Below are 11,093 nucleotides of genomic sequence, written 5' to 3'. Positions count from 1 at the left end.
TGCTTGTTGAATTTAACCTCAAGCTAGATAGAAATGACGCAGGCCAAACGAGGCTCCTTGGAGTCTTGGGCTCGTTCGAAATGCTCTCCGAGCTGCTTTTCTCCATCTAATAAACTTAAGTGGCATTATAGTAAAATTGCTTGTGTTGGTGACTGCGACAGATCACGTTAAAATGGCCTCAAATGTCAAATGACTCCAAAAACAAACTTGTCTTCCAAGTTTTTTTTTTATTTATTGGGAGAACTACAAAAAAATGTACAGTACAAAGTTAACAGTCTCACACTCAATTTGTAGTGAAGTGACTCCCCGAAAAATAAACAACTCTTGCTGTTTTTTTTGTCCATTTTGTTACATTCAAAAAGCTTTACTTCTGATAAAGTAGTCAAAAGTACATAGTGTGCATCCCCCTGTACCAACTATGTACAAACCAAATATGCTCAACCACTTCCCTCTGCAGCAAAGGCAATACTCAGACTAGATTTGAGAAGAAGAAAAAAAAAAGCTGAGCAAATAGAAAAATCAAATGAAGAGGAATGGGGGACTAAGAGAGCTTATGGTTGTTGTTGTCAGAGTATCTGAGTGGTAACAACCTCATCAAAATAGAATCCAAAACTACATTCATTTGAACCTGCGTATAAAAAGATGCCATGTAAGAAAAATACTTTATTTGGTTAATTTTAAAGGCATGTCATGTTGGTGAGCCCCATAGGCACTACACAATAATACTGGGGCACATGGGATTGCTACATTCTTAAGCACGTGGCTGGAATCACAGTGTGACCTCGTGCAAACAGAGGAAAACAAGAAAAAAAATTAAAAAAAAACATTTTTGGTTAATTTATTGACTTGGGATTTGTTGTTTTTTTTGTCGCTGATCTAAATAAAACAAGGTTTGGACGGTCTGTACAACCACACGGTGTTTACATTCTACAGAATCATCTAAATAGGGAGTCTCCAAAGGGGGGGGAGAAAAAAAAAAAAAAGCCTTCTACAGCACTGACACACAAGCTCAGAAGCAAACAGCAATTATGCAAACTTTAATAAACGTAAACAAGGGACCAAAATTAATGAAATAAATATCACATACGTTCTCTTAAATTAAGATTTTTTTTTTACTCATTTACAATAAAAAATAACCAAGTGAAGTTACAAAAAAAAGGAGAAAACAATATATATTACTGTGAAAAGAACATACACTCCACTTTATGCAGATTAATAATGGCGACCATAATTTAAACATAAAAGAATATAGATCTATTGCTTCATCATACTTGATAAATATAGTATGGACACAAATTACCAATGTAGCCTATACTTGTTTCACAAGATAATAAATAAGTTAAATAGTCCATAGTCAGTTATGCACCGCTATGCAAATCACTCAAACAGCTAAAAAAATAGATATTCAACCATCAGCAGTGATTTCCCCAAACAAACCCAACTCAAGAGTGCTAACCGAGCAACAAGCTACACTAAGCAACCTAACCACTGGGTGGCGCTGTGAGAAGACAGATATGGAATGGAAGTTGAAGCTTTTCAGAGCAGAGCAGAGCAGAGCAGAAGGAAAACAAAAGCATTTTGGAAAAAGGTTACTTTGAGTCGAGGCATATTCTTGGCAGGATAGGAGGAAATCGACTTGCTTTTACAGTCTCTGTCTTGTCAAGTCAACTAATCCCAGGGAAAGTGTGACTCGCCTGTTAGAGCAAAAAAATATGGGAGGAGGGGCTGGCTGGCTTGCATGAGCCCTTGGGCAAGGCACTGATGGAATGCCTTTTGTTTGCTATCTAAACTTTTAATACAGCTATACATTACAGAGAACGCAAAAAAAAAAGTCATCTAATGCCAGGTCAAGGACACTTATTGATCCCCGTGGGTGGAACTGGCCTTACTTGCCCCCCACCAGGGAGGTCAGAGCAGGGCCGCCCGCCCGCCACCCCTTGGGCTGGTAGAAAAAAAAAAATCAATGTCTTGCTGCTCAAAGGCACTTCAGCAGGGTGGAAGCTGCTGACATAATCCACTACAAAAACAAGCCCGCTCGCTCGCTCGCTCAGTCATCGGAAATCGACAGCCTGCTGAAGATTGGCAAACGTCTCCCGGCGTCCAGACTGGGCGACTCGGAGCCGCTCAGGCTCCCGGAAGAGCTGAGGGACCCGCTGGCGTAGCTCTCCCGGTCCGAGAGAGAGTCGGGCGGGCTCGGCGGAGGATCGAACACCGGCGACTCGCTGAGACGGCGCAGCGTCTGCAAGTGGCTCATGTTGTACGTGGGAGAAGACGGGGGGCACGCGCCGCTGCCCCGCACGCCCCCGTAGTGGGCGCCCCCGGCCGAGTGGTTGTTGGAGTAGCCGCCGGAGGTGTGCACGGCCAGCGGGGCCAGCAGAGCTTTCAGGTCTTGCCCGGGGAAGTTGAAGGCACTGTTGATGCAAGACATGGAGTTGGGCGACAGCACGTCGTCGTAGAAGCTGGACGAGGACATGCAGGAGGAGGCGGGCGGCGGCGGGGTCCGCGACGTGGGGCTTTCCAGAAGCGGGGAGTCCAGGCAGTGGTGGCTGGAGAAGCCCGAGAAGCTAAGGCTGTGGTGAAGCTTTGGTCTGTCCCTCTGGGTGTAGCAGAGCTGCTGCTGCTGCTGCTGAGGGGGGAGGATGTCCCTCTGCCCGTAGCCACGGGACTCCCCCGCCTGCACGTTGGCGTTGGCGGCCGGAGCGGGCCGGCGCTCGTCGGCGTTGTGGATAAAGTGACACCGGGGACCGTAGGGGCAGAAGCCGATGGTGTGGAAGGTGCGGCACGGCTCCGTTTTGTACTTGGGGTGGCGGGACAAGCTCCTGAGCTCGTGGTAGCCGTGGGCGAACTGACATTTCTCGCCGTACTTGCACGAGCCGTTCTCCTCGAAAGGCCGACACAGCTCGGTCTTGTAGCGGGTGGAGTTGATCTGAGAGCCGGCCTTCTGCTGCAGCACGGCGCGCTCTCCGCTTTCGCTGTACGCGCGGTCGCGGAACTTGTTTTCCTTGTTCATGAGAGTGGTGGTTCCGCTCGGTATGTTCTCCTTCAGGCTGCCGCCACTGCCGCTGCCGTAAGAAGAGCTCAGGGTGTACTTGTTGCCGTTGTTCATGGCCTCCACGTTGCTGGTGGAGTTTCGGCGGAAAAATCCCGGCGCAAAGGGGCCACCGGAGGAGACCGGGGCTCCGACCGCCTTCTTGTCCAGCATGCTGTTGATGTGGAGGGCGTTGATATTGGTGCTTTTATCCTGCTGCGTGCGTACGGGAGAGAACCACAGAACAAGTTAGCAATGCAAGTCAAGTCAGTCAGTCACATGGCGCTGGCTCCATCCAACCTGTTGCAAGTCAAATGAAAGAAATTACCTTGTAAAGCATTTCCATGTCGTAGAAGGCGGACAAGACGGTCGCAGACATGTCGTCGTTTCCCCAAATTTGCTGGTGCACTCCTTCTTTCATGGAGGAACGAGCAGGTTGCACTGCTACGAGCGCTGCTTTGTGCCACGACTGCTTTTAGGGTGAGGGCAAATGTTTTGGAAAGTTGCTTCCAAAAAAGCGAGCGAGCGAGCGAGCGAGCGAGCGACCCACGAAGGCAAGAGTGGGTGGGGGGGGTGCGATTTTGTGATGGTGAGTAGTAGATGGGTGTGATTCCTCCCCTGAAGAAGCGCTGAGCCAAAAAATGCTTCACTGCAGGCTCGGGCTCCTTTTTGCGGGCTATAAATGCCTGCCGGTGGCCGGGCGGGGAGGGGCTAAGTCAACTAAGTCGTCGAAAAGTTTTGCCAGAGCCACCTCCTCTTTTCCGTCTTCTTATTAAAAACACCCATTCACCGGTTGGTTGCCTATTCTTTGACACCACGCCTTGAAATTCAACCCCAAAGACCCTCCTCTCCCCCCCCCCCCCCCCCACATCGTCCATCATCACATCCCAAGTTTTTTTCCCTCCTCTTTAAAAAAAAAGAAAAAAAACCTCTTAAATCACACAACATCCAAATTAGTAGAAGAAAAAAAAAAAAGGACTTTAATTTGAACCACTGCATTCTTTTTTTTTTGTTTGTATCCTGACAAAGTTCCTTCAACCAACAGAAACTTGGAAGGAAGCATGCACATGTATTTGGAATGGAAGAAAGGAAAGTGACTCGACCACAAGTATGAGTCCAGGCAGAGTGCAGGGCAATTTTTAGCAGTTCCCCCTTGCATAATCCACAAATCAGAGGAACAACAGCCTATGGAGGAAGGAACAAGACAGTCAGAACTACCTACAAAACTTTTTTTTTTTTTTTTTTACAAACTAACCATTAATAATTAACCGCAGTACGTGGTACCTGTGATCACTGCAGCTCAGTAAAAATAAAACAAAACCGACTGTGGTAAAAACTCACCCCCCCCCTTCCATCTATCTAAGTTGTTTTTCAGTCAGTCAAGGAATGTGGTTTCGATGCAGAGCAACAGTGTAACGCTGCCCCCTGGAGAACATGTTAGAAACTGACCCCAAAAAAAGAAGCCAGTGCGCCCCCTGCAGAGCAAAATTAGATACATCTTTTCTAAAAAAAAAAAAAAATTATATACATATACCCGAAATGAGCGGTTTGTGCAACACCAGTAACCATGATAGCCTTTTAATTTAAGATCATAATTGCAAAACAGCATCTAAAAATGTTTCAAGTTTTTTTTGCAGTCTCTGACGTGATTTCATATTCTCTCAAGAGGTGAAGGAAAGAGAAACAGGCAGAGGGGAAAAAAAATGACCTAAGAGTTTGGAATCTACTACTACCGCCCTAAAAATAGGTTGTAAGCTACTCTAAGACCATTTGCCCCATTTGCTCTCTCCACTCGAGATAAACACTTTCATACGCGGCAAAGGATTGGAGAAATCACCGTTCTTGTCCACTGGAATCCCACAACTCTCTTTACGTTGGGGAATGTTCGAAAACGTTACGTCAGTTTTATTGCAAGAAGGAACATGGTTACCAGGGCCCACTCGTATATGGCCACTATTAACGCACAGGCACGGACAGTGAGCTATTGTGCTGTCCTCTAGATTAAAGAACCAGAAGGTAGGACAAAACAAAGTCCAACTGGACGGATTATTAAACACCAGCAAAGGAAAGAAAGTTAAAGAAGATTCACAATGTGCAACTTGAAGCCATCATGCTTATGTTGCTTGCAGTAACCTTATAACGCCAAATTTTCAAGATATCCTTTTTGGGGTTATATTTCCATGATGTTATTGATGAAACAATTTCTTTGGAACCATCGCTGCCCAAAAGCCTCCTAATCATCTATTGAACAAGCCTGACTGAGAAAAGTATATGAATGATTTAATCATGGCATCAATGTTTAGCTACTAACGTGTTACATTTCAGATGTCATAAAAATAAAAAATGTTAAAAATAGGATGATTAAAAACAACCCTGAGGTGTCACTGATGATCACAAAAAAAAAAAAAAGTCAATATCACTGAATTTCTCCTCTCAGGGTGTCAAGCACATCCAGAGCCAAAGCGGCCCTCTGGTGCTGCAGTACCAGACGGCCGTGCTCCACGGGGCAGGAGAACTGGGGCAGGACTGGGAGGGCATCCAGGGCTTGTTTGGAGCTCAACAGTTTCCTCCTGGCATTGGAAGCCAGCGTGTCCATTTGCTCAGACCCAGTGGCTGTCGAGTCTCTCGTCTGTTTGTACGTAACGAGGAGGGAAATGAGCTGTCTGTGCAGCAGGATCACCCACTGGACTGGCTCGGCCCACAGGTTCAGGTTTCCCTTTTCAAACAGAAAGTCCTCTTCATCCTATTCAATCAAAACAGACAAATTGCTCACAAAAGGCACCTATGGACAAACAAATCACATGTAGAAATTGATTGACCAGAATGGAGGCGTCATCTGCGCCTGCCTCCTCATTGCCTTCGTCCTCTCCCAGCAGCCACTCTGTCAGAAGCAGGACGCCTGGCGGTACTTGCTTCCACACTTGCAATAGGTGACACAAGAGCTTCACACCAACGTCCAGGGCTACGGGAGGACACAGCGTCACGCCCGTCGCATCTGAAAATTCAAAGAGGTGACAATTGAACTGTATTTCTGCAAACGCTTGGGATGGGAGCGATGAAGATGACCATCCCACCTTGACCAATGACAGCACAGACCTCAAAAGCTTTGCAGAGTCACAACCACGACGGTTTACAGCCCCCCCCCCCTCCCCTTTCCTCTGGAGGCGTAAAATCTGAGTCTGAGTGGGGAGGACCGACGTACGTAGCATGTGAACATGACAGGCCACTGATTGTACAGTATTAGAGGAGATTTAGCCCTTTAAGAGCTTGGGTGACAAATTCTTTGGCAAAAACAAAAGCTACCTCTTCCCAGGGACACTTCATCCTTGATGTAAAAGTTCACTTAGCAGCACCCCTGCCTCCAAACATAAAGGCTCAGAATGGCTGCATCTTGTAATGTGATTTCCTTCCTTAAGCTTTTGCCGTTAAATACTTGCTTCTCAAGGAGATTGTCTTTCATAGCATGACCAGAATGAGTGTTGGGTGACTGTATTGAGGGGGGGGGGGGGGGGTTGCGAGCTGGAGAGTTGTATGCAGGGGAATGAGCTACTTGTAGTGTATAAATTGTTTTGGAGTTGTTTTACACCCGATCAAACCAAACACACACATAACATTTGAGGGAAATAGATCAACTTTTACGGATGGCTGTGACTGTTACAGTAAAAGTGCCCGGGATCATTTTTGTTACTAAAAAATAACAAATGATTGCCTTTTCAATGCAAATTATTACACCTAACATACAACATACTTTTTTTTTTTTTTAAAGGCAGGTGCGGTTAAAAAAAATACAAATAAAAAAAAAAAGAGACTTGCCGGAAATCTCACCAGTAAAGTCGCGTGGGCGAGCCAAGAAAAACAATGGTCTTCTTCACACCAGAAACTACCTCACACAAAACCACTTTGGAGCCGAGAGACCAGGAAGCCGAAGTGCCAAATACAGAGAGGTGTGAAACAAAAACAGTCTTTATAGCTCTGACTTCCTTTGCTCCGTGCATGTAGACCAAATGCAACAATCCTGACACCGACAGGAAACATTAGCCAGGGAGGGGTGAAAATACCCACCACAATAAGGAACATCCAGCTTACCATGATGCAAAAGTCACCTCCAAAATGGGGGGTGGGGAAAAAAAAGAAGGAAACTCAAGAGGGCTTTTGAAGAAATACAAAACTCTGCCGCCACGCATTTTTGAAAAGGTTGCTCATCCATCCATTTCCTTCCTCTTCTCAATGTGGCGTGGCAAATCCAAACATACTTAAAATGTTGCTTGTGTATTTTCTGTCACACATTCCAATGGATATCTTTGAAGGAAATGTGACAGTGTGAGGAAATGACAAGCAGAGTGACATACTTAATCATTGGTGGTGTTGTTGTAATAGTTGGGTGAGTGTCCTCCTGAAATAGGACAAGGTCTGTTTAATGAGTGTCCTGCTCCCTATCACTCACTCAGTCACTCCGTCAGTCAGCTACATGGCTCGCTTGCTGTTAATGAATGAACTAAGAGAAAGTCGGATGACACAAAAGGCACTTGTTGCTTTACAACAAGCAAAGTGGGCTAGGACCTGCCTGATATCACGTGACAGCAGCTTGTCTTCACAATATCTGCTTCAGAATTATTTTCTGCTTTGCTTTGGTTTGTTGTTGCTGCCCACATGTACACGTCAAGTTGCCACCCTTACAGCAGTGGAGCTCCAGTGAGTTGGATTTTAGTTTGGAGGGATTTGGCCAGTGGTGGATGTGGGAAAAGAATCCATGGCTTCTTTGTGTCTCAAAGTGCTGGGAAAGAATCACTTGAACAAATGCCATGTCCTCAAAATGTTTGACATTTTGGACTGGAAGGGATGGTGTGACTGTTTGTGTGTAGTCCATATCAAAGGGGTCGAAGCATTGTTTCCTTTCAAGCAACTGACACCTCAGACTCTTGATGACAGGTAATAAAGCGCACACATGATCACAGTCCACCGCTAGAACAACAGGGGATGGGAAAGACACGCAAAGGAGAAACCCGACACACACACACACTCACGACGAGTCGCCAACACGTACGCAAACACACAAACAGTAATTGGGCTTATTTACTGCGCCCAACATCTCTTTGTTAGACTCTACTGCATGATGTTACGATGGATGCTACTTGAGACATTTTGGATCAATCCAATCAGTTACAATAGCGATGATACATTTGTTCTTGAAGGGTTGCAGACTCTTATCTCCCATTTGAGAAGGATTTTCCCTCCGATGATATGTATGCACAGGCTTGACGGCTTGATAATAGTAGCAGTAAGTCATAAATACTGTCGAAAAGAACAGGACGGGTAAGTCCCAACACCATGGTTATTTCCAAGTGTCATTAAAAATCCTCAATGAACCTTACGATGGACTTGACCGGTGTTAGTCGTTTTGATTGCTTCTATTTTTGTGGAGTAACCAAATAACTATGAGCACGGTGGTCTGATGATGTCCTTCGATTTGACACAAAATTTACATGAGAGAAGAAAACGGACATTTTGTTTCCATCGTAGCTTCGGTTTGTAAAATAAAAAAAAGTATTTCAACTCATCCATATCTAATTTCACAATGTGAGATCAGTTGAGATTCAACAGCAGAGCGACAATATATATATCTTTTTAGCGATTGAAGCTTTCTGTGGCTTTTCATTTTACAGACAATGCAATGTGATTTCTTTTGGGTTTTTGGGTGCTTTCTCATTTACTTGAGGAATGTGACTTTCCTGGCCTGGCCACACATTCAATTTAGATGACCACAGTACACTGTTACACTCCTTTTGTTTGTATCACACGTCTTTGGAATCCAATTTCAAATTTTCATGAGCACTATACGACTTCGGGAAAACTCAAGTCGCGTGGCCAAGAGTAAATGTAGAACTTTCCCGAAATTGCACAAACGGCAACTAAATATAGACTACAAAAGGGAGAATATCTCAGACAAGATGTGCACTTTGTTCTCTCCCTCTATCTTAGTCGAGTTTTGTGGTTCTAATTGTCAGCTAACAGCTTAGCTGTCATTGTCTGACCTCAAATGCAGAACTCACACGCTGCAATTCCACTTTGAAGGAAACAGTTCAACTTGAGCGATACCATTGGAACCCTCGCTTTAAAGCCATCCAGTTGAAACCCATTTGATACACTGAGTGTGTGTGTGAGTGTGTGTACCTGAACAAATCAGATGAGTTGGTGCATTCGCAACATAGTCAGAGGCACAACTGCGAACTTCCTGGTCTTCATCCTGCAACAGCATAAACAGAGTCCTCCACAGAGACATTGTGCTGACTAGACCTAAAGACAAACACATGCACGTGTGTTCAGGATGTTATTTTTCACACCACTTTTATGATCCATCTCAAAGTGAATTTCCTCAACTCACCAAGCGGCAGCTCAGAGCTGGTCAGTAGTGCCCTTGTGGAGTCCACCAACACCTTGGCAACCATCAGCTTTATTTCCACATGCTGCTCGTCGCTGCAGGATGAGCACACTAGCGCCCCCCACTGTGATAAGTGAGTCGTTATTGCTGCATCCTGCATGAGGAAGTTGGAAGGCATGTCACTGAAAATGGTCAATTGTTGATTCCATTCCATTCAAGACACAACAAGAACCAGAAATCCGGAAAATGAACCGATGAAGAGTTTCGATGATATTTTACCTTTGGATCCGATTTTACAATCTGGATGACCAGTTGAGATAGCAATGTCATGGCGGCACAATACAGTTCCACACTGAAACACACAAAGAGTCAGGTAACATGAATTGACATCAACTTAGTCAGCATATAAGAATGATTTGTGATTTTTTTGGGACAGATTCCCCCCCTCAAATACTTTCTAGCACTTGAAGAGAAGCTCCCATTGAATTCAACTTTCTAAGATTTTTTAAAATGTCAGTTTGTGTGAAAGCACCTGGAATGACATCCACTTGGCAAACAACAAGCCTGTATTGGCTTACTTTCCACAAAAGAAGTGTGCTGCTACTCACCAAAACATTGTGAGCACAAAAGCCAGACTCACTCACATTCAATTGCAGGGAAGATGAGTGCAAGCGGCAACCCAATCTCATTCTGCCTTGCCTCTAATCATAACCTTGAGGCCACCAGAAGGGAAAGTAGATCCCGGCTTCTGAGATGGTGGTCAGAAAAAGGCTTTATAGCTCTAATACTCTCTGGAACCTGATCTGTCTTCAGGCCTGTTCTTTCTTGAATTGGTGAGAAAAGTGCAGCAGTGGCTTGTCAAGGAAGGCGTGTGTAGATGTCAAAGGGATTACAGTCTCGGCATATACACAAATACTGCAATATTATATGTATATCGAAGCCTTCTTTCATATGTGGAGGTGCCCAGAAAAACAGAGCAGCGTTGCATCGACTCTGGTAGCCATAACACATCAACAGGTGTCGGTCTTGTTTGAATTTCATCAAGAGCAAAATATCCTTTGTCATGCGATCATGAGATGTGAGCATCTTCTGACCTGTGAGCGGTCCTCTGAACCAGAGCAAGCAGGTGCTGCAGAAAAGTGTGCTGAGACAAATGCTGCTGTCGCACACTATCCATCCAGTGGAGCTCACTGCTACAGCACAACACACTCAACACCTGGAGCACCTGCGGAGAACAAAGATGAGGGTGGAAGGAAAAGTAGCACATGGTTGTCTCAAACACTTAGTGCTATGTGTGAGGAAAGTTGCTCTGGGTAGTCTATGGGAAAAAAAAAAGCTTTGCTGTCTTTAGCAACTTTAGCAAGCATTCAGTTCCACTCCATTCAATTTTTTTGGTGGTGTCTTTTGCCCACTCGTTCCCAGCCTGTTTCTCTCTCCATACACTGTTTTCTTTGCCAGGGAAGGAAAGACGTTGTTTTCCGCCAAGTTACAAAACACAAATCCAGCAGAGAACTGTTGTTGACATTTCTCCAGCATATCTCATTGATTATTTTGACTAAGGGGCCCCTATGTGTTACTTGGTCTTGAAAAGAAATATTATCGAGTTGAATTTGTGTGGGTGGAGCAGGGTGACAGCAATGCACGTCAACATTTGGATATCAGCTCGTGGATGACAAAGCGCACGCA

At 45.0% G+C, this 11,093-nt stretch overlaps 2 protein-coding genes across 6 annotated transcripts in view; both read right to left on the bottom strand.

The window, feature by feature from the left end:
- Positions 1 to 650: 650 nt before the first annotated feature.
- zfp36l2 (ZFP36 like 2 zinc finger CCCH-type) lies at positions 651 to 3,777 on the bottom strand. Of its 2 annotated transcripts, none has more exons than XM_085922726.1 (2): positions 3,357 to 3,777; positions 651 to 3,241 (listed from the first exon to the last, which is right to left on the bottom strand). In XM_085922726.1, exons 1-2 carry the CDS (start codon positions 3,447 to 3,449, stop codon positions 2,048 to 2,050), a joined length of 1,287 nt encoding a protein of 428 aa, XP_085778852.1. In that variant the 5' UTR covers positions 3,450 to 3,777; the 3' UTR covers positions 651 to 2,047. The 2 variants fall into 2 exon arrangements, with proteins under 2 accessions (XP_085778852.1, XP_085778851.1); XM_085922725.1 differs by having other exon boundaries at positions 651 to 3,244; positions 3,357 to 3,776.
- Positions 3,778 to 4,912: 1,135 nt separating this feature from the next.
- thada (THADA armadillo repeat containing) overlaps positions 4,913 to 11,093 on the bottom strand; it is a 31,478-nt gene continuing 25,297 nt past the window's right edge. For all 4 annotated transcript variants that reach the window (XM_085922400.1, XM_085922403.1, XM_085922401.1 and 1 more), the window contains 6 exons: positions 10,502 to 10,632; positions 9,687 to 9,759; positions 9,411 to 9,561; positions 9,200 to 9,322; positions 5,848 to 6,023; positions 4,913 to 5,771 (listed from right to left, as the gene is read on the bottom strand). In XM_085922400.1, coding sequence (XP_085778526.1) covers positions 5,445 to 5,771; positions 5,848 to 6,023; positions 9,200 to 9,322; positions 9,411 to 9,561; positions 9,687 to 9,759; positions 10,502 to 10,632 — 981 coding nt within the window. In that variant the 3' untranslated portion in view covers positions 4,913 to 5,444. The remainder of the gene's footprint in view (positions 5,772 to 5,847; positions 6,024 to 9,199; positions 9,323 to 9,410; positions 9,562 to 9,686; positions 9,760 to 10,501; positions 10,633 to 11,093) is intronic.

The sequence above is a fragment of the Syngnathus leptorhynchus genome, chromosome 10 (assembly GCF_054491065.1).
Source record: "Syngnathus leptorhynchus isolate UIUO chromosome 10, UIUO_Slep, whole genome shotgun sequence".
Classification (NCBI taxonomy): domain Eukaryota; kingdom Metazoa; phylum Chordata; class Actinopteri; order Syngnathiformes; family Syngnathidae; genus Syngnathus; species Syngnathus leptorhynchus.
This window is presented reverse-complemented; position numbering and strand designations above follow the sequence as displayed.

Bases quoted from the DNA above. Each gene is read 5' to 3' on its own strand.
- zfp36l2 (XM_085922725.1), bottom strand. From the start codon at position 3,449: ATGAAAGAAGGAGTGCACCAGCAAATTTGGGGAAACGACGACATGTCT. The intron at 3,245-3,356 runs GTAATTTCTTTC...GTACGCACGCAG, and splicing joins ACATGGAAATGCTTTACAAG to CAGGATAAAAGCACCAATAT.